Raw genomic sequence first — 23,978 nt, 5'->3', positions numbered from 1 at the left:
AAATGTTTCAATATAAGGTCACATGACGAACAGATGGATTGTGCATTGGGACTGATATTAAATTAGAGGCCACCATCTGGTGTTTGGGTTAGAGATACGTTTCCTGTGGAACAATAGATAGCAGCCAGTATTAACTGAACTCAAACAGGCTGTAAGGGACACCGTGGGGACATTTGGGACAGCGGTATGAATAAAACACATTTTTGACAAGTTAAATTATTGTTACTCAATTGTATAGTGTGGGTAGCACAAATGATTTAAGGTAATGTCATCTAAAACAATAATATGTTTCCATTGTGTGGAACTGTGTCCAGAATTGAAGTAGATTCAAGTAAATGTTTTTCATAACAAACATTGATCTGATAAGCCAGCACCAACTCTTTGAAGGTCCTATCAGATTTGTTAAACAACAGGTTTCATATTTTGACTAGTTGATGTCCCAGGGACAGTCAGGACAGAACTGTATGTCAATGCAACAGGTTAAAAAGAACAAGATGACAAGAGATGGGAGGGGCTCTAGGATTCTTTACTTTAGGTGCCTATTCAGCTTTACGGGACACTGTATCATCTGATGTGTCTGAAGTATAATTCTGTAAACGCACACTTTTATCAAGACTTCCTGCCTAAGATGCAGTAAACTCGATTAACGATGTAGAATTTTTAGGACCGATTCAAATCTAACAGTGAAAACTAAGTACATGTTTATTTTCTTTGTTCCAGGACAAGTTTTTGTTTTGTTTACATGTTCACCAATGATTATGTATCTTTTCCTTTGAAATGCATTCTGAGGCAGGCACCTTGGGAGTTGCTATAAAAGGTACCTGAATTCGGCTGTTAAGGAGACCCAAATTAATTAAGGCCTGGCCATTGTTTGTTTTTATCTGTTATTGAATATTTGTTAGTGGTGTTACTGATTTATTGTGTGGGGTCTTTTTATTTTAGGTTTTCGTGGGTTTTTCACAGGTTAGAAAGGATGCACCTTAAAAGGAAACACAAATGAAGTATCTATCGTCACAGTTTTGGTTGTACACATGTACATTCTCTTGATAAAGAAATGTAAATCCCATTGTAAACCTGATACACAAAATGTTTGAAATTATTGAAATATCTTGAAGTAATGTCTGAGGTACAGGGAAAGAAACACTCACTTAATGGGGTTGATTGACCTCTGTTCTGACTTTCTGGTGAGGCCCGATCACCCTCATTAGAAAGACTAGAGACATTGGTTGAGATTTTAAAAAATGGGCTTTTTAAACACTAGAGAATTAGGAAGAGGTTTATAATTGATCAACATTCCTGTGTGTGATTCGGAACACGAGAAGGAGAGAGAGAGAGAGCTGCCCCTGAATGAGGGACACCTGTCTCTAGTCTATTTGACCATTACCTTATGGGATACAATTATTTCCTTGTAGAGTTATCAAGGGTTGTAATTATCATTTTATTTGTATTTAACAGGCAGTGTTGTCATTTTTTTGTTGATGCATGAATCATGATGTGAGTCATGTGTCCAAAGGGGGAATTACCAGTCCCCTGGGGCCCTTTGGTAAATATGCAAATTGATTTTATTCACATGACTGCCTGTAAAATGAAAAAAAGAAAGAATGTTGGTAATGGTTGACAGTCACTACAAATGGATTAAAGTTTTCCCCACCTCTAGTTTTATATGAAGAAGTGTATTTCTGTTGTTGTGTTTCTCTCACCAGATTGGGCCTGCTAGATGGTCAGGATTTCTCCCTAAGGATTAGCACTCTGATCGCTGACTCTGCGGTGAGATCGCCAAGATGATAAGCTAATTTGGGGAGGGGGGGGGGGGGGGGGGGGGGGGGGTTAGAATAAGAATAACAACTGTGTGTTGTTATTCTCTGACATTTGTCTTAGACATTTGTATTTCTACTTGCACATCCTCATCTGCACATATCACTCCAGTGTAAATATGCTAAATTGTAATTACTTCGCCACTATTGGCTTATTTATTGCCTTACCTGCCTACTTCATCTGCACACACTGTATACAGATTTTGCTATTGTGTTATTGACTGTACGTTTGTTTATCCCATGTGTAACTGTGTTGTTTTTGTCGCACTGCTTTGCTTTATCTTGGACAGGTCACAGTTGTAAATGAGAACTTGTTCTCAACTGGCCTACCTGGTTAAATAAATAATAAAATAAATAAGAATATTGGTAGTAGTAATAATTTGTCATACAGTGAATAATTTGTCTGGATTTCCGGAATCAGATATGCCCTAAACTAAACTGTTGTTCTGGTCGGTCCTCTCTCGAGGTTATGGTGAAGGTGACCACAGATGGTATCTAGATGCATAGAAGGTATAATTAGGCCGAAAACAAAGTGAATCTCACCCCCACTAACCGGCTGAAGTAATGGCAACAATGGCGTTCACTATGGTCCTTCACCACCTGAAACCTGAGTCCGAGCCAGCAACCTGTACACAGCATCCAGTCGAAACTATCAACTGCCTTTTCTCTCATGCAATTTTCTCAGGAGTGCAACATGTGTCCATGTGGAGTGAGCATGGAGAGATCCCGTCCAAACTTCTCTCATGCTGCTGGAGTACTGGTAGGATAATGGACAAGACATAATGGACTGGAAAGAACAGTGGCGGCTCAGGTGAGAGAAATGGGGACATTATCAAGGGCCATCCATTTGGAACATGTGCCATTGGGAGGACAAATGGAAACGCCACAAGAATGAGTCCCGAGGAGGAGGGGGTGGAGTCAACCGTGCCCGTAATTAATTTAGGGTTGTCCTAAATTGTTTATTTGGGGTATCAGGTTGATTGTGGAGGTCTGCACACGGCAAATGTATAGTACTTTAGACTAGAAATGCATTGAGATAATCTGTCATTACCACAAATGAAGGCTGTGATGAAAAAAGTTCATGCTAGAAATATAAGATGAATATACTGTGTCAATGTAAATTCTACCTGTATAGGTGTGTGCTGAATTGAGGGTCTTCAAATTTTAGTGAGAGAACCAACGTGAAGCACTAAGCGGGGACTGTCATTATAAATGTGTGCTGGATAATTTATCAATAGTTCTAATTATGATTTGGAAAGGCTTCTAGAGACAAAGCTATGCCCAGAAAATGTGATGAGCCACTAGATTGTAGCTTGGGGCTAATCCTGCCCTAATCTCGTTCATAATCAAGATTGGTGTGAAACTGTTATAACAACTCTCTTCCCTGTGAAATTCAATATGGATGTGCTCTAGACCAAATTCTGGAGATCTCTAGAAACATAGTTGCTAAAAGAATTGTGTAAATTGGCTCTGCCAAACAGAGAGGCTTTTGACTATCTTTTGGCAGGTAAAGGGGGCACATGTGTAATCATTGGTGATGAAAGTTGTACTTTTGTCCCAGATCACTCTTCGAATATGACTGATCTCACCAAATACATTGCCACTGTTGCTAAGAATAATTCCCCACAGAGTGGACGCCTCCAACTTGGTTGGAATCCCTGTTGGGAAGTTGTGCCTAATTGTGTTATTTAACTTGCTGTGCATGTGTGTGTATTTTATATAAATTCACTCCTGTTAATAGCAGTATAACCTCTATTATGATGATAGTATTACCATACTAATTAGATTGTATAACCCAGAATGAAGGGTTTTAAATGATGAAGTGTCTGGTTTTATGTGTAGATTTCCCTTTAACAGAAGTATAGTACCTTTTGAGAGAAGCTATAATCTAATGCTTACCTTAAAATATAATGATAATCATCACAGATTGACTGGTAAGAGGGAATGTGATGGAGCAATTTATGTTTGTGCTTTTCTAATAACCCATTTCTGTGTTCATGCTAGTGAATGATTGAACAAATCCTCAATATCAGGATCTACAAATGTGCAATTTGGCAGTTCGCCCCAATATCTCAGTTTCAAAGTCTCAGCCTAGAGAGAAGAAGCATCATGAGGTATTGTTCGGTCACATGAATGAAGCAAACGTTAATGATTAATTAATTATGAAATGATGAATAAGCTAAATCATGCAAATATAACTTGTCTGCAGTATATAAGAGAGCTAACGGGACTGTCCCGGAAGAGCTCCTGATCGACATGTGTACTTGATGCATTGAGTTGGTTGGAACCTCTCCAGTGCGGATAATAAAGAATGATTAATTTAAGATGGACTTTGGGTGACCCTGTGTAGAACTTCCACGACAGAGGCATTCCAGAAAGTACTTTTACTGGATTAAACTATGGAAACTCCATACATAACATTGTTTAATGCAAGAACTACTAGCATAGTAATCAAATGTGCTTCAATAACTATTATTTTGAATGAGGATGAGAATTAAGAATCTATAGCCTACTTTTTTATCACAGTCAGAACTAACACTGACATATGAGGTGTGCCACAAAGGCACTGGCTGGCTAGGCTACCTAGACCTTTTCATTCCAAATTATTGACTGAAAGTGTTGACAAATTATCAACAAAGTGATGACATATAATGTGTGAATAACTTTTTAATTACAGGTGCATACTAGATGAAGCACTCTGCATAAAGCAAGCTGAGACATATTTGTTCTATGGTCCAATTGCAGTTGGTCTCTATGTTTCCCTCAAAATCAGCCTGAACAAGAATTGTTCCACTGCACCAGAGTACAGAGAGGAATGAAATACACCTTCACTCTACATTTTCCCTGAGTTTACACCTTCACATTTCAAATTCATTCCATGTTTGCTTCATGCATTATATCATCCTGTCAAATAAAGGGAAGTGTACATGCACTCTGGTTTATTTTTACAGTAGTAAATGTTGTACATGCAATCGTTTTTACAGTAGTAAATGTTGCACATGCATTCATTTTTACAGTAGTAAATGTTGTACATGCTCTCTGTTTTATCTTTACAGTAGTAATTGTTTCATTAGACATTCTAGGCTGACTTGATGAAAGAGGATTAATCTCTCTTTTGGTTTTCCTGGTCATACTTGCTGTAGTCTGATCTTGGTAATCTATTAATGTTTAGGGTAGTTCATGTTCATGCAAAATTAGGAGGCAGGGAGGAAACTTGCCAGAACTGAACATGGGTAGTACAGTAGTAGTTAGCTAGCTAGAATGCATGTAAGATTCACATTGCCCTACTATGTAAATCGAAGACATCCAAGAAGGAAAATTAATAACTTTAGTGGGTTAAGGAAATGTTCAGCCTATAATTAGCGAATTAGTTAAATTTGAAATAAAACATACATTTGATTAGCTGGCAGATTGATTTGATAGCCAGCAAGCTAAAGTTATTAGCTGTCTGGGTTTCTATGGGCTGAACAATGCTAGCTAACGCTAGCTAACGTTAGTTGCTGCTTGCTAGCCACAAGATCGTAACGTTGAACAAGTTGTCACTCATTTTAGTGTAGAAGGGTTTTTATAACGTTTGGAAAATGTGTGTGATGTTTTATGCACCCTATTCATCATGTTAGCGGCAAACAATGTCCAAACTCCGAAGGTTTGTGCTAGCTACAGTGTGTTTTTGCTTATCCCGGAAGGGCTGGCTGGAAGCTGAAGGGCAGTCTATTGTAAAAAAAAAAATTATATATATATGGGGATATCCAACCCTTCACTATTGATGCTTCGTGCCGACACATCAAAGCAGCCATTCCAGTCTCAGGAAGACTCAGAGCTGGTGTCAACCAGACTACATTTATAGAAAGCTAAAAAGAGGCCCTTTACTTGGTGAAAGCCCAGTTGTAGAGAGGTTAAAAGAGCCTTGACCTGGTGAAAGCCCAGTTGTAGAGAGGTTAAAAGAGCCTTTACCTGGTGAAAGCCCAGTTGTAGAGAGGTTAAAAGAGCCTTTACCTGGTGAAAGCCCAGTTGTAGAGAGGTTAAAGAGCTTTTACCTGGTGAAAGCCCAGGTAGTCCTGGATGGTGGAGGATGCATAGAAGATTGTGCCACCAGCCGTGACGACCAGAACAAAGCCATTCAACACCTGAGAGGAGAGTGGAATAGAACGGATTAGTATATCGTTATACACTGAACAAAAATATAAACACAACATGTAAAGTGATGATCCTATGTTTCATGAGCTGAAATAAAATCATCCCTGTTAGTGAGCATTTCTCCTGTGCCAGGATAATCCATCCACCTGACAAGTGTGGCATATCAAGAAGCAGATTAAACAGCATCATTACACAGGTGCACCTTCTGCTGGGGACAATAAAAGTCCACTTTAAAAAGGTGCAGTTTTGTCACACAACACAATGCCACAGATGTATCAAGTTGAGGGAGCGTGTAATTGGCATGCTGACTGCAGGAATGTCCACTTGAGCTGTTGCCAGATCATTGAATGTTCATTTCTCTACCATAAGCTGCCTGCAACGTAGTTTTAGAGAATTTGGCAGTAAGTCCCACCCACTTGGATGATCCCAGGCCCACCCACAGCTCCACCCCTGTCCAGTCATGTGAAATCCACAGATTAGGGCCTAATGAATTTATTTCAGTTGACCGATTTCCTTATATGAACTGTAACTCAGTAAAATCTTTGAAATTGTTGCCTTTATATGTGTTTAATATACATGTTTACACACATCTAGACTACATGTGGTCATATGAAGTAGGCCTACAGCTATAAAGAGAAAACAGCAAAATGTCAAATGTCAAAGGAACTGAAAGGCCTATAGAGTTTTGTCTGTGTCCCAAATGGCATCCTATTCCCTATGTATTACAATACATTTGGTCAAAAAGTATGACTCAATAATCCCTGCTTTCTGGGAATGTTCTAAAGACAAAAAGTTATGGGCGGAGTTAGAATGTTGTCTGTCAGAAGAATAACAAGGTAAATGTAAAAAACATGCTTAAAAGCAGGAAAATCAACCAATCCTCTGTTGTTAACACAATGGAAAGGTCAAATTCTTTATTATCTAAATGTTGAAAGTGTGTGGGCGACTCAGAGAAACAAAATGGTGCAGTTTGAGGCCACGTGGCGGAGAGTGATGTGGGCGCTGGAGATGGGGGTGTGTGGGTCTGTCTCGGCAGGTGTGTTATAGTCAATGTTTGTGTGATGTTGTCGTTTGTATGGGTATGTTTTGTATTGTTTGAAAAAATAAAATCAACATTTAAAAAAATGTTTTTTTAAGGAATAGGGTGCATTTGGTCAAAAGTAGTGCACTATACAGGGAATAGGGTTCCATTTGGGAAGCAGACATTGTGTTTGTATCTACCCTATTCCATGTAGAGTCAGTTCAAAGATCAGACAGTTCAAGGATCAGACACGCAACAGTATATGATTAACTCTGGAATTATTTGGACAGGAAAAGCTAACATGCCACATGACCCTGCATGGTGTGGTTCAACTGCAGTTCATCTCAACTTAAACCAATAACTTTCCAATGTAAAAGATCAGGTCCGTACTGTTAATGTAAGCTTACTCATTAAGATCTAAAAAAAAAAAGGACAAACTGATCCTAGATCAGCACTCCTACTCTGAGACGACAAAAATATGAGCTGCTTTTAATATCGGTTTGTCCTTTGTTGTGTTTTATTAGGGTATGTATTGGCTGGTGCAATCAAATGTACCCTGTGTGGGATTAATAAAGTACTTACCTTATCATGAATACAGGCCCTGGAGTGCTATGGTAACAGACAGGGTGGCTACTGAATAGACCCCCACTAACCTGTAGTAACAGACAGGGTGGCTACTGAATAGACCCCAACTAACCTGTAGTAACAGACAGGGTGGCTACTGAATAGACCCCCACTAACCTGTAGTAACAGACAGGGTGGCTACTGAATAGACCCCCACTAACCTGTAGTAACAGACAGGGTGGCTACTGAATAGACCCCCACTAACCTGTAGTAACAGACAGGGTGGCTACTGAATAGACCCCCACTAACCTGTAGTAACAGACAGGGTGGCTATTGAATAGACCCCCACTAACCTGTAGTAACAGACAGGGTGGCTACTGAATAGACCCCCACTAACCTGTAGTAACAGACAGGGTGGCTACTGAATAGACCCCCACTAACCTGTAGTAACAGACAGGGTGGCTACTGAATAGACCCCCACTAACCTGTAGTAACAGACAGGGTGGCTACTGAATAGACCCCCACTAACCTGTAGTAACAGACAGGGTGGCTACTGAATAGACCCCACTAACCTGTAGTAACAGACAGGGTGGCTACTGAATAGACCCCACTAACCTGTAGTAACAGACAGGGTGGCTACTGAATAGACCCCCACTAACCTGTAGTAACAGACAGGGTGGCTACTGAATAGACCCCCACTAACCAGTAGTAACAGACAGGGTGGCTACTGAATAGACCCCCACTAACCAGTAGTAACAGACAGGGTGGCTACTGAATAGACCCCCACTAACCTGTAGTAACAGACAGGGTGGCTACTGAATAGACCCCCACTAACCTGTAGTAACAGACAGGGTGGCTACTGAATAGACCCCCACTAACCTGTAGTAACAGACAGGGTGGCTACTGAATAGACCCCACTAACCTGTAGTAACAGACAGGGTGGCTACTGAATAGACCCCACTAACCTGTAGTAACAGACAGGGTGGCTACTGAATAGACCCCACTAACCTGTAGTAACATACAGGGTGGCTACTGAATAGACCCCCACTAACCTGTAGTAACAGACAGGGTGGCTACTGAATAGACCCCCACTAACCTGTAGTAACAGACAGGGTGGCTACTGAATAGACCCCCACTAACCTGTAGTAACAGACAGGGTGGCTACTGAATAGACCCCCACTAACCTGTAGTAACAGACAGGGTGGCTACTGAATAGACCCCCACTAACCTGTAGTAACAGACAGGGTGGCTACTGAATAGACCCCACTAACCTGTAGTAACAGACAGGGTGGCTACTGAATAGACCCCACGAACCTGTAGTAACATACAGGGTGGCTACTGAATAGACCCCCACTAACCTGTAGTAACAGACAGGGTGGCTACTGAATAGACCCCCACTAACCTGTAGTAACAGACAGGGTGGCTACTGAATAGACCCCCACTAACCTGTAGTAACAGACAGGGTGGCTACTGAATAGACCCCCACTAACCTGTAGTAACAGACAGGGTGGCTACTGAATAGACCCCCACTAACCTGTAGTAACAGACAGGGTGGCTACTGAATAGACCCCCACTAACCTGTAGTAACAGACAGGGTGGCTACTGAATAGACCCCACTAACCTGTAGTAACAGACAGGGTGGCTACTGAATAGACCCCACTAACCTGTAGTAACAGACAGGGTGGCTACTGAATAGACCCCACTAACCTGTAGTAACATACAGGGTGGCTACTGAATAGACCCCCACTAACCTGTAGTAACAGACAGGGTGGCTACTGAATAGACCCCCACTAACCTGTAGTAACAGACAGGGTGGCTACTGAATAGACCCCCACTAACCTGTAGTAACAGACAGGGTGGCTACTGAATAGACCCCCACTAACCTGTAGTAACAGACAGGGTGGCTACTGAATAGACCCCCACTAACCTGTAGTAACAGACAGGGTGGCTACTGAATAGACCCCACTAACCTGTAGTAACAGACAGGGTGGCTACTGAATAGACCCCACGAACCTGTAGTAACATACAGGGTGGCTACTGAATAGACCCCCACTAACCTGTAGTAACAGACAGGGTGGCTACTGAATAGACCCCCACTAACCTGTAGTAACAGACAGGGTGGCTACTGAATAGACCCCCACTAACCTGTAGTAACAGACAGGGTGGCTACTGAATAGACCCCCACTAACCTGTAGTAACAGACAGGGTGGCTACTGAATAGACCCCCACTAACCTGTAGTAACAGACAGGGTGGCTACTGAATAGACCCCCACTAACCTGTAGTAACAGACAGGGTGGCTACTGAATAGACCCCACTAACCTGTAGTAACAGACAGGGTGGCTACTGAATAGACCCCACTAACCTGTAGTAACAGACAGGGTAGCTACTGAATAGACCCCCACTAACCTGTAGTAACAGACAGGGTAGCTACTGAATAGACCCCCACTAACCTGTAGTAACAGACAGGGTGGCTACTGAATAGACCCCAACTAACCTGTAGTAACAGACAGGGTGGCTACTGAATAGACCCCACTAACCTGTAGTAACAGACAGGGTGGCTACTGAATAGACCCCACTAACCTGTAGTAACAGACAGGGTGGCTACTGAATAGACCCCCACTAACCTGTAGTAACAGACAGGGTGGCTACTGAATAGACCCCACTAACCTGTAGTAACAGACAGGGTGGCTACTGAATAGACCCCACTAACCTGTAGTAACAGACAGGGTGGCTACTGAATAGACCCCCACTAACCTGTAGTAACAGACAGGGTGGCTACTGAATAGACCCCCACTAACCTGTAGTAACAGACAGGGTGGCTACTGAATAGACCCCCACTAACCTGTAGTAACAGACAGGGTGGCTACTGAATAGACCCCCACTAACCTGTAGTAACAGACAGGGAGGCTACTGAATAGACCCCACTAACCTGTAGTAACAGCCAGGGTGGCTACTGAATAGACCCCCACTAACCTGTAGTAACAGACAGGGTGGCTACTGAATAGACCCCACTAACCTGTAGTAACAGACAGGGTGGCTACTGAATAGACCCCACTAACCTGTAGTAACAGACAGGGTGGCTACTGAATAGACCCCACTAACCTGTAGTAACAGACAGGGTGGCTACTGAATAGACCCCACTAACCTGTAGTAACAGACAGGGTGGCTACTGAATAGACCCCCACTAACCTGTAGTAACAGACAGGGTGGCTACTGAATAGACCCCCACTAACCTGTAGTAACAGACAGGGTGGCTACTGAATAGACCCCCACTAACCTGTAGTAACAGACAGGGTGGCTACTGAATAGACCCCACTAACCTGTAGTAAGAGCTCTCCCTCTGGAACGTGAAGTTCTTTCTTCTTCAGAACATTACTCTCTGGGCGCTGGGAGGCTGTGGATTGTAGGGTCACTGCAACACAATACAATAAAATCAAGATTAAGGTTGTTGTCCCATAGAGGATTTCCATCACACACTGAAGGAATGCAGAGGAACCAGTTACAGCGCATCACTACAGACAGAGACCCATTCACAATAATGTGAGATAGACCTAATGTGCACACCGCTAATGGTACTAGTTGTTCCTGTGGAAGAGAATTTGATGGGCATTTTAAATCAACCAAAAATGTTATTCTATTTGTGTGTACTGTGGTAGCCATATAGGCTAGGCAACGACAAATCATCTTCAGATAGATGGTGCAGTGTGATGCCTTATGTTTCAGTGTGATTAGGAGAACAGACCCTAACTGTGCTGGTCGGGCCCTATAGCCTAGCTACAGTAGGAGAGTTGTGCCAGTAGAACGTGGATAGGGAACTCAAAGTCCTCAGGGGCCAGAATGGTGTCACACTTTCTCCCCGTCTAGCAAACACAGCTGATTAAACTAATTACATTTTAAACTGATGATCATGATTAGTTGATTATTGGAGTCAGGTGTGTTAGCTAAGGCTGGAGTAAACGTGTGACACCAATCAGGCCCCCGGGGACTTGCCCATCCCCGCAGTAGAATGACGTCCTATCTCAGGCAGTCCCATCCCCGCAGTAGAATAACTCAGGAAGTCTGCAACCACAATTATTTTCCCCCTTTTATTCATACAGGTAAGTCATTTAAGAATGTTTTCTTATTTACAATGACGACCTGTCCACAATCTTGACTGTGTTCTCATACGATGGCCAAAATAATCCCCCTCCACCTCTGGTTCACATCAACCTACACCCATCCCCTTCTCAGAGCCGAGTCAACACTTCTCACTCATCTAAACAAGTATAAGTTTAGTTGTTGGCTCATACTACAGACTATCAAACACTCTGCACCCCAAATGGCATCCTATTCCCTATAGTGAAATACTTTTGACCAGAGCCCATGCCCTTGGCAAACGTAGTGCACTGAACAGGGAATAGAGTGCCATTTGGGATGCAGGAGACCACTGTTTTATAACCCTCCTCAGGAGTCTGTGGAGTCAAGAGTTGAACAAGTCTGTTCTAATATAGATTACTCAAGCAAACACCCCCCTCTCCCCTCCCCTTGGGAGTCTAGGAACTCTGCCGATTACACAAAGCACCACAGCAGCAGGCAGCAACACAAAGGCCAGGAATCCTGGCTGCTAGCAGGTCTCGGAGGAAACTAAAATAAGAGTAGAACATTTTATTCTGCTGGCTTTTTCCTCATGCAAGTCGAGCTAATTGAATTGTTGAGTCACTCTAAATATAAAGGGCTCCCCAAGGGAAGATCTTGTAAAAATGAAGGCTAAATGTTACATCTCAGACAGCCTACAAGATCTAAGCAAAACATTAAGATCAGTCTACATTTTTCAGCTTCCTTGCTTTTTTTGTGGTCCTGCAAATGTTGGATTGAATGCACAATTTAAAACACTTACACCCCCCCCCCCCCCCCCATAAATTGTGCCTTCTTGTATTATACTTATACACTGCTCAAAAAAATAAAGGGAACACTTAAATAACACATCCTAGATCTAAATGAATGAAATATTCTTAAATACTTTTTTCTTTACAAAGTTGAATGTGCTGACAACAAAATCACACAAAAATGATCAATGGAAATGAGATTTATCAACCCATGGAGGTCTGGATTTGGAGTCACACTCAAAATTAAAGTGGAAAACCACACTACAGGCTGGTCCAACTTTGATGTAATGTCCTTAAAACAAGTCAAAATGAGACTCAGTAGTGTGTGTGGCCTCCACGTGCCTGTATGACCTCCCTACAACGCCTGGGCATGCTCCTGATGAGGTGGCGGATGGTCTCCTGAGGGATCTCCTCCCAGACCTGGACTAAAGCATCCGCCAACTCCTGGACAGTCTGTGGTGCAACGTGGCGTTGGTGGATGGAGCGAGACATGATGTCCCAGATGTGCTCAATTGGATTCAGGTCTGGGGAACGGGTGGGCCAGTCCATAGCATCAATGCCTTCCTCTTGCAGGAACTGCTGACACACTCCAGCCACATGAGGTCTAGCATTGTCTTGTATTAGGAGGAACCCAGGGCCAACCGCACCAGCATATGGTCTCACAAGGGGGATCTGAGGATCTCATCTCGGTACCTAACGGCAGTCAGGCTACCTCTGGCGAGCACATGGAGGGCTGTGCGGCCCCCCACAGAAATGCCACCCCACACCATGACTGACCCACCGCCAAACCGGTCATGCTGGAGGATGTTGCAGGCAGCAGAACGTTCTCCACGGCGTCTCCAGACTGTCACATCTGCTCAGTGTGAACCTGCTTTCATCTTTGAAGGGCACAGGGCGCCAGTGGCGAATTTGCCAATCTTGGTGTTCTCTGGCAAATGAAAACGTCCTGCACGGTGTTGGGCTGTAAGCACAACCCCCACCTGTGGACGTTGGGCCCTCATACCACCCTCATGGAGTCTGTTTCTGACCGTTTGAGCAGACACAGACTTTGACTTCTCAAACATGGCAGAAAGCTAAAACAATATGATGAAAAATTCACCTTATTAATTCAGCCACTTCGATTAAGTAGCAAGTTAAACTTCGGGGTCACGTTTACACAGAATTTTGAAAACTCTTTAGAAAGATCTTCCCGCGTTCTGTAAATGCAGACGTAAAATGGATCTTATTGTAATTTCTGCTCTGCATTAGACTCATTTCGTGCTTCAGTTGCACTTCTCCACTCAGATGAGAATTCAGGAATGGGCATTCTATCAGCAGACAGCGCTCTGACTGATGTGTAGCTACTGTTCTCCATCATTCTATCAGCAGACAGCGCTCTGACTGATGTGTAGCTACTGTTCTCCATCATTCTGGGGCGGCAGGGTAGCCTAGTGGTTAAGAGCGTTGGACTAGTAACCGGAAGGTTGCAAGTTCAAACCCCCGAGCTGACAAGGTACAAATCTGTCGTTCTTCCCCTGAACAGGCAGTTAACCCACTGTTAACCACAGTTAACCCACTGGCTGTCATTGAAAATAAGAATTTGTTCTTAACTGACTTGCCTAGTTAAATAAAGGTAAAAATTCTATCAGCAGACAGCACTCTGACTGATGTGTAGCTACTGTTCTCCATCATTCTATCAGCAGACAGCACTCTGACTGCAGACAGCACTCTGACTGAGGCCGTCATTGAAAATAAGAATTTGTTCTTAACTGACTTGCCTAGTTAAATAAAGGTAAAAATTATATCAGCAGACAGCACTCTGACTGATGTGTAGCTACTGTTCTCCATCATTCTATCAGCAGACAGCACTCTGACTGATGTGTAGCTACTGTTCTCCATCATTCTATCAGCAGACAGCACTCTGACTGATGTGTAGCTACTGTTCTCCATCATTCTATCAGCAGACAGCACTCTGACTGATGTGTAGCTACTGTTCTCCATCATTCTATCAGCAGACAGCACTCTGACTGATGTGTAGCTACTGTTCTCCATCATTCTATCAGCAGACAGCACTCTGACTGATGTGTAGCTACTGTTCTCCATCATTCTATCAGCAGACACTCTGACTGATGTGTAGCTACTTTTTTTCCACTTTTAAAATGCCAAACATGAGGAAATTTAGCTTGCTTTATGTGAAATATTAGAAATATGCATAGGCTATGCATAGTTTTCGCAAAAAACACCTTGCTTTTTCATTGTAAGCTCATGTACTTGGTTGCATTTCTGCTGCCATCTGATGAAAATGAATGTGTTGCACTAATGTTTTTCCTGTGAAGGAAAGCTTGTACGTCCCTGATCACTATTGACTTTCAATATAAAACAGGTTCATGTCAACACACAGCTGGACTCACCTGCTCCCGTTTTCTCCTGTTGTGCTATTTCCAAACAAACACGTGACTGTCTCAACTGTTCTGGGGAACTACGGTAAGCTTCATAATGTGACTGTCTCAACTGTTCTGGGGAACTACAGTGAGCTTCATAATGTGACTGTCTCAACTGTTCTGGGGAACTACGGTAAGCTTCATAATGTGACTGTCTCAACTGTTCTGGGGAACTACAGTGAGCTTCATAATGTGACTGTCTCAACTGTTCTGGGGAACTACGGTGAGCTTCATAATGTGACTGTCTCAACTGTTCTGGGGAACTACAGTGAGCTTCATAATGTGACTGTCTCAACTGTTCTGGGGAACTACGATGAGCTTCATAATGTGACTGGCTCAACTGTTCTGGGGAACTACGGTGAGCTTCATAATGTGACTGTCTCAACTGTTCTGGGGAACTACGGTGAGCTTCATAATGTGACTGTCTCAACTGTTCTGGGGAACTACGGTGAGCTTCATAATGTACAATAATGTGACAGGCTCAACTGTTCTGGGGAACTACGGTGAGCTTCATAATGTGACTGTCTCAACTGTTCTGGGGAACTACGGTGAGCTTCATAATGTACAATAATGTGACTGGCTCAACTGTTCTGGGGAACTACAGTGAGCTTCATAATGTACAATAATGTGACTGTCTCAACTGTTCTGGGGAACTACGGTGAGCTTCATAATGTGACTGTCTCAACTGTTCTGGGGAACTACGGTGAGCTTCATAATGTGACAGGCTCCACTGTTCTGGGGAACTACGGTGAGCTTCATAATGTGACAGGCTCAACTGTTCTGGGGAACTACGGTGAGCTTCATAATGTGACTGACTCAACTGTTCTGGGGAACTACAGTGAGCTTCATAATGTACAATAATGTGACAGGCTCAACTGTTCTGGGGAACTACGGTGAGCTTCATAATGTGACTGTCTCAACTGTTCTGGGGAACTACGGTGAGCTTCATAATGTGACAGGCTCAACTGTTCTGGGGAACTACGGTGAGCTTCATAATGTGACAGGCTCAACTGTTCTGGGGAACTACGGTGAGCTTCATAATGTGACAGTCTCAACTGTTCTGGGGAACTATGGTAAGCGTCATAATGTACAATAATGTGACAGGTGAAATGAAGAACACAATCTGCTTCATCTCCTAAGGTATTGCACACGTTGACTGCAGGCATTTAATAAAAAACATTTGCTACAAATATTAAAATGTATTGAAACACTTCAAATAAATAGTTTAATCTGTATTGGCGATATACAAAAAGAATCCCGTGGCTATTTCCAAATACCCCGTATACAGCACCTAAAGACTCTCAGACCATGGGAAACAAGATTCTCTGGTCTGATGAAACCAAGATTGAAATCTCTGGCCTGAATGCCAAGCGTCACGTCTGGAGGAAACCTGGCACCATCCCTACGGTGAAACATGGTGGTGGCAGCATCATGCTGTGGGGATGTTTTTCAGTGGCAGACTAGTCAGGATCGAGGGAAAGATGAACGGAGCAAAGTATAGAGAGATCCTTGATGAAAACCTGCTCCAGAGCACTCAGGACCACAGACTGGGGCGAAGCTGTACCTTCCAACAGGACAATGACCCTAAGCACACAGTCAAGACAACGCAGGAGTGGCTTTGGGACACGTCTCTGAATGTCCTTGAGTGGCACAGCCAGAGTCCGGACTTGAACACGATCAAACATCTCTGGAAAGACTTGAAAATAGCTGTGCAGCGACGCTACCCATCCAACCTGACAGAGCTTGAGAGAATCTATAGAGAAGAATGGGTGAAACTCCCCAAATATCGGTGTGCCAATCTTGTAGTGTCAAGAAGACTAGAGGCTGCCAAAGTTGCTTCAACAAAGTACAAAGGTCTGAATAATTATGTAAATGTGATATTTCAGTTTGTTTTTAACAGCCGAGTGGAGGTCCAAACAGCCGAGTGGAGGTCCAAACAGCCGAGTGGGGGTCCAAACAGCTGAGTGGGGGTCCAAACAGCCAAGTGGGGGTCCAAACAGCCGAGTGCGGGTCCCGAGGATGGATACTCGAACCGGGACGATACCAGTATCGCAATATTCGTTAGTATCATGGCAAGGAAACAAAACAAAGCCTTAATGTTGGAAACAAACATCATTATGTTGTCATCCAGAGTGACATGTATCTATTTTCCAAGCTATAGCCACAATACTTTACATACAGCAGGTTTTAAAAGGACCAAAGAGTTTACTTCGAGTTTTCATTTTTGCCATGGAAAAAATACTGCAATACGGGTATCGTCACAGCCCTACTTTCTTAGAGTCCAAACAGCCTAGTCTGCATCCCAAACAGCACCTTTTACCCTATATAGTTCACTACTTTTTACCCGAATAGGGTGCCATTTGAGATGCAAACATAATGTCTTGCAAGGGGGAGGATGTGGTCATAGGTTTCCCTTGGCAGATCCCTCAGAACCCTTTAATAATGTATGTGGTTAATGCTAGAAAACGATCTATTGTTGCAGCACTTCCGCTAAGACAGATCACAAGATTACACATTTCTATGTTACTTTCCACAGGATTTCACACACCCTGATGGCATCCTGTTATTTCAGAGAGTCCTCCCTTTCTTGAGAGAGAGAGCGACAAGCGAGAGAGAGCGAGAGATCTAGCCACTGCCTTCCAGACACCTCAGTAGTTGATAGTGACTGATATAGTTGATCAGGGCAGCAGGTAGCCTAGTGGTTAGAGCGTTGGGCCAGCTGCTAGATCGAATCCCTGAGCTGACAAGGTAAAAATATGTGGTTCTGCCCCTGAAAAAGGCAGTTAACCCATTGTTCCTAGGCCGTCATCATAAATAAGAATTTGTTCTTAACTGACTTGCCTAGTTAAATAAGTTTTAAAAATTAAAATAAATCAGACAGTCAGATCCATAGCGATAATATCTTTACATAATCCAACCCTAAATATGGACAATAGGGTGTGTTATGATCATGCCTTACCATTGAAGAAGCTCTTGGCACGCAGGTAGCTGACACAAAGCCTGAGGATGGTCAGTTTGTCCAGCTTGGAGATGACATCCTGGGGGTAAGGAAGCAGACTGGCCAGCCTGTCCAACTCCCCATTCAGGCGTTCCCGGTGCCTCTTGGAAGGGTTTGATTTAGCTCCTTCTGGAGGTGGCTTCACACTACGAGGAGGAGAATGTCTGCCATCAATGTCTCATATGATGATATTCCTCGGTCTTGTTATGTAGCCTAAATGGTAGATACTGTATGTTTACGAAAGTGTGAATGAATGCAACTCATGGAGTCCGCAGAAAGAAATATCATAAAGAAGTATCATTGTCCAAGGTTGAAACATGCTTCTTTCTGTACCTCATTCAGACCTCATACAAATCAGACTAGGGAGTGTCAGTCAACCCTATTCCATGAACATAATAACAGTACTACAATTGAACTGTCACTCACAAGGCATCCTAATTCTGTACACTGATGTGGTATACTTAACATGCACTAGACTAGTAGTGACATAACTTTGTCTACAACCCCTAACTAGCTGGCTATGCTGTTGTAGCGGCGATCAGTTAGCTAACGTGACTGTACCTTCTCTGGGGCTTTTTCCTCTTGCGACTTGCATACATGTTGGTGCTATTTATTCCCAATGTGTACTATGGAATGCCAAGCGCACTAGAAAGACAACTAGCAAGCTGACAGGACAGGGTAGTCAAATCCCTGCTTCTGCTAGGCTAGCTAAATAACACGTATCATGTTAGCTAGCTGACAATCAAACCAAAACATGGTCGATTACTCAGTAAGATGCATTACATGCATACTACAAAACGATATAGCCAGTTAAATGCATACCTGCATTATTACGCGAAAAGAAAGAGATGTTTGCTATATATATTAACAACCTAATTTAGCTAGAGAAAGTGGAAAAGTTCAAAGAAGAGAAAGATGATAAATTGCCAACACTGAGCCGTCAATGGATCGTGCCGTGCGAGCTTCCTTGCCAAACGCGGATGGACTATAAATCAAATCGGAATATATTCACCGAACATTAGCCACGCGAGAATTTCATAGCTACAACAAATATCACGCAAACTGCAGAAATTGGACATTTGTGGTCATTTCTTTCACACCCCCTTTAGCTCCACCCACCGGGTACGCACACGCTTATCCCAGCCAATCGCAAAGTGACTACCATTGGGTTGTTTACACCCTTCAAAGGTCTGGGTCTAGACGAGATGGATGGGACGTCTTAAAAACCAATTGAAAGTTCATTACTGTAGCTACTGCAATTGTAGAACACATGGGAGAGGCAGGGTTGAATAATTCAAGTAGATTTAATATAATGCATTGTATGAGGTCCCGTGTGGGTCAATTGGTAGAGCATGGTGTTTGCAACACCAGGGTTGTGGGTTTGAGTCCCATGCACTCACTACTGTAAATTTCTTTGCATAAGAGCTACGGCTAAATTATGTAAATGTATTTATCCTTATAGCAACTCTTAGATTTTTAAAACAGCCTTCTGTATTTTTGGGTCAGCAAATCAAAATAGGTCCTAGTTTGTGAACGTACTGCAGACGGACACCTCACCAGTTAAATGAAGAGCATTATTAGGAAGAAGTGTGTATACAGAAGCAGTCTTGGTGGAGGATGGTGATCTCTAATTCAGGGTAAATTACTTGGGAATTACTGTATTCAAGTGACTTGTTATTTCAGGCTCTGATGGCAAAGCTCTTTATCTCCTAATCTGACACTCTACTTGGAATGCCGTTTACATTTTACATTTGCTTTGAATCAAAGGGATGAGGGATTTTTCCATCTCAGATTCATCATAAAGTGATGTGTGCCTCCCGAAATGTCAACATTTGGAATGTAAATGGCATCCAAGCCTGACAGGATGGACAGCCATGAACTCTTTCTGACACCGAGAAATCTACGTTGGACTCCACAACGCGCTGAAATGTCATATTTGACAGGATTAGATCAGACTACAGATTCGAGAATCGACAGAATATTGTATGTGTGCACCAAGATCCCATGACTTTGACCCAACTACATTATACATTTATCCAACTACCTAACACAATTGTGAAGTCATTTTTGGAGGAATTGACCCAACCCCCAAGTCAATTTGTATTCAGTATTCTATGTCAATGTCAGTATGTGGACACCCCATTCCATATTGGGAAAGCATGGTAAATACAGTACACCACATTCAGATCCCATGAATATCCGAGTCAAAGCTTGGGAGGATAATCCGTAAAATGCTGTTTATTTCAGGCTTTTAGACTGCTTTGGGGGAATTTGATAATCTGACAGTTGACATACTGAATGTGTTTGTCAGAGCGAATAAACATCAAAATATTTAGATATGTAATAGGTTTACTACTAGGCAAATCTCCATTCGTTTACAAACATAGGGTTTCATGGTATCTGCAATGAATTCATTATATGATCTACTCCTGTGGCAAAGACACTGTACTGTACTCATCCTAGGCTTGTCTGTCCCTATAGTCATGTTTTGAATTGGCTATTATTTTGGCCTTTGAAAATTACTAATGTTTTTAAATGCACAAATTTACAAACAAAAAATATTCTGCTTGTCTATTACATTGATCAACATGCAAAACATATTTAATCAAGTGGCATTCCTTTCCAGTGGAGAAATGTAATGAATCAAGACTATACAGCAGATCATTCAGTGAATGTATTTGTATTCATTGAGTGAGTGAGGGGGTTTTATGGGGATTTTGAGGGGATTTTAGGGGGCTACACTCACTATTGCTAAAACCTAAATCCCCTTATGTTTACAATAGGATTTGGGAGGCTAAAAGCAAGTGGGTCAAGCCACATAAAAAGAAACACATGTGGGCTATATCCTTGAATATACAAATAGCTGTGGACATGCTTTAAATTGACAGAGTAAACGAGACATTGACATCAGTTTTGATGTCATGACCTCTCTCTGAAGTAAGTCAACTTCCTTCTTGACCCCGAGCTAAGCATTACAGTACTACTATATGTTTACGGTTGTGTATGTTGGACCGTTGTTGGGTATGACACTGACATACCAAACAATATTGTCTTTGAGATGGAGCTTAATAAAAGTGGTTATTTCATCTACAACAGAGCTTATTATGTTAGATGGTAGACGGTAGATGATATTTATTTCAACATATTGTAGGTCTACACTTGCTATGTTATCAGTGAGAAGGGAACTTGTCTATAAGCTTGTTATGCAGCCCTGCTGTGCTGGGATAAGTCTCAGGGTTGGACGGGACAGCCAATTGTTCACTTAGATGTGACAGTGAGCAAGCGAACAGTTGTGTTACTGATGGGTGATGGGGGCGTGTTTAAACAGATCTACTGTTTCCCCCTGAGTCTAGCGTGGGAAATGAACAAGAAATTACAGCAAATGTACTATTGATAAAAACAAGGAAATAGCATCATGTATGAGAGAAAGCTCTCGTTCTTTCTTTCTCTCTCTCTCTCTCTCTTTCTCTCGCTCTGTGTGTGTGAGTGTATGTGAGATTCTATGGTGTGTTAGTGTCTCTTTCTCTCTCTCTGTCTCTCTCCCTCTCTCTTCTCTCTCCCTCTCTTTCTCTGAATGAAAATGTAATTCAATGTCTTGAAGCAAGAGGTGCATGATGACTGATGGGATATGTGCTCTCAGAGTAAACATTATTAAACAACATCACTGAGGACACTCTCAGAGCAAACATGAACAAACCATCACTGAGGACACTCTCAGAGTAAACATGAACAAACCATCACTGAGGACACTCTCAGAGTAAACATTAACAAACGCCATCACTGAGGACACTCTCAGAGTAAACATGAACAAACCATCACTGAGGACACTCTCAGAGTAAACATTAACAAACACCATCACTGAGGACACTCTCAGAGCAAACATTAACAAACCATCACTGAGGACACTCTTAGAGTAAACATTAACAAACACCATCACTGAGGACACTCTCAGAGCAAACATTAACAAACCATCACTGAGGACACTCTCAGAGCAAACATTAACAAACCATCACTGAGGACACTCTCAGAGCAAACATTAACAAACCATCACTGAGGACACTCTCAGAGCAAACATTAACAAACCATCACTGAGGACACTCTCAGAGCAAACATTAACAAACCATCACTGAGGACACTCTCAGAGCAAACATTAACAAACCATCACTGAGGACACTCTCAGAGTAAACATTAACAAACACCATCACTGAGGACACTCTCAGAGCAAACATTAACAAACCATCACTGAGGACACTCTCAGAGCAAACATTAACAAACCATCACTGAGGACACTCTCAGAGCAAACATTAACAAACCATCACTGAGGACACTCTCAGAGCAAACATTAACAAACCATCACTGAGGACACTCTCAGAGCAAACATTAACAAACCATCACTGAGGACACTCTCAGAGTAAACATTAACAAACACCATCACTGAGGACACTCTCAGAGCAAACATTAACAAACCATCACTGAGGACACTCTCAGAGTAAACATTAACAAACACCATCACTGAGGACACTCTCAGAGTAAACATGAACAAACCATCACTGAGGACACTCTCAGAGTAAACATTAACAAACACCATCACTGAGGACACTCTCAGAGCAAACATTAACAAACCATCACTGAGGACACTCTCAGAGCAAACATTAACAAACCATCACTGAGGACACTCTCAGAGTAAACATTAACAAACACCATCACTGAGGACACTCTCAGAGCAAACATTAACAAACCATCACTGAGGACACTCTCAGAGTAAACATTAACAAACACCATCACTGAGGACACTCTCAGAGTAAACATGAACAAACCATCACTGAGGACACTCTCAGAGTAAACAATAACAAACACCATCACTGAGGACACTCTCAGAGCAAACATTAACAAACAGCATCACTGAGGACACTCTCAGAGTAAACATTATTAAACAACATCACTGAGGACACTCTCAGAGTAAACATTAACAAACCATCACTGAGGACACTCTCAGAGTAAACATTAACAAACAACATCCCTGAGGACACTTTTAGAGCAAACATTATCAAACCACATTTACCGAGGACACTCAGACATGTTGCCTGGTATGGACAGGCATAAGCTATGGACAATAAACACAATTGTATTTTATCTATGAAAATTTGAATGCACAGAGATACCGTGACAAGATCCTGAGGCCCATTGTCGTGCCATTCTTCCGCCGCCATCACCTCATATATCCAACAACTTCGCACAGCCATTGAAGAGGAGTGGGACAACATTCCACAGGCCACTATCAACAGCTTGATTAACTCTATGCAAAGGAGTTGTGTCGCGCTGCATGAGGCAAATGGTGGTCGCATCAGATACTGACTGGTTCTCTGATCCACACCCCTACCTTTTTATCTGGTATCTGTGACCAACAGATGCATACCTCTATTTCCAGTTATGTGAAATCCATAGATTATGGCCTAATAAATGTATTTCAATTGGCAGATTTCATTATAATCAATTCAAATTGTATTGGTCAGAAACACGTGTTTAGCAGATGTTATTGTGGGTGTTGGTAAAAACAGTTCTATGAACTGTAATTCAGTAAAATGTTTGAAATTGTTTGCATGTTGCATTTCTATTTTTGTGTGGTGTAGATAATTAGCATGGATGGGGCTGGATATCTAAATGTAAATAATTGAACACTGGATATGAGACACTCACTGTTTATTACTTCTGCCTTTCAAACAGTGACAACGTGTTTTTCAGGTGATTAAAAAGCTACATTTAGGTGAAAGAAAATTCTTACATTTTCAGTATGGCTTTCACTGACATACTGTACCTTTCACTGACATACTGTACCTTTCACTGACATACTGTACCTTTCACTGACATACTGTACCTTTCACTGACATACTGTACCTTGCACTGACATACTGTACCCTTCACTTACATACTGTACCTTGCACTGACATACTGTACCTTTCACTGACATACTGTACCTTTCACTGACATACTGTACCTTGCACTGACATACTGTACCCTTCACTTACATACTGTACCTTGCACTGACATACTGTACCTTGCACTGACATACTGTACCTTTCACTGACATACTGTACCTTTCACTGACATACTGTACCTTGCACTTCCAAACAAGTTGAGCTGAGTAGGAGAGAAGGGGG

The 23,978-nt window shown here is 42.4% G+C and overlaps 1 protein-coding gene across 2 annotated transcripts in view; it reads right to left on the bottom strand.

The window, feature by feature from the left end:
- The window catches only part of LOC139387196 (aryl hydrocarbon receptor-like), a 37,516-nt gene extending 18,632 nt beyond the window's left edge, over window positions 1–18,884 (bottom strand). The window contains exons 1-4 of one of the 2 annotated variants that reach the window (XM_071133267.1): window positions 18,382–18,884; window positions 17,782–17,966; window positions 10,858–10,949; window positions 5,852–5,941 (exon numbers count right to left, since the gene is read on the bottom strand). In XM_071133267.1, the coding sequence (XP_070989368.1) occupies window positions 5,852–5,941; window positions 10,858–10,949; window positions 17,782–17,966; window positions 18,382–18,419 (405 nt within the window). In that variant the 5' untranslated portion in view covers window positions 18,420–18,884. Of the gene's footprint in view, window positions 1–1,700; window positions 1,760–5,851; window positions 5,942–10,857; window positions 10,950–17,781; window positions 17,967–18,381 lie in introns of those variants that run through there. The other variant, XM_071133276.1, reaches the window with a different exon arrangement.
- Between the last annotated feature and the right edge of the window lie 5,094 nt (window positions 18,885–23,978).

Source organism: Oncorhynchus clarkii, chromosome 3, assembly GCF_045791955.1.
Source record: "Oncorhynchus clarkii lewisi isolate Uvic-CL-2024 chromosome 3, UVic_Ocla_1.0, whole genome shotgun sequence".
Classification (NCBI taxonomy): domain Eukaryota; kingdom Metazoa; phylum Chordata; class Actinopteri; order Salmoniformes; family Salmonidae; genus Oncorhynchus; species Oncorhynchus clarkii.
The sequence above is the reverse complement of the archived record's forward strand: the minus strand, read 5'-3'. Positions and strand labels throughout refer to the sequence as shown.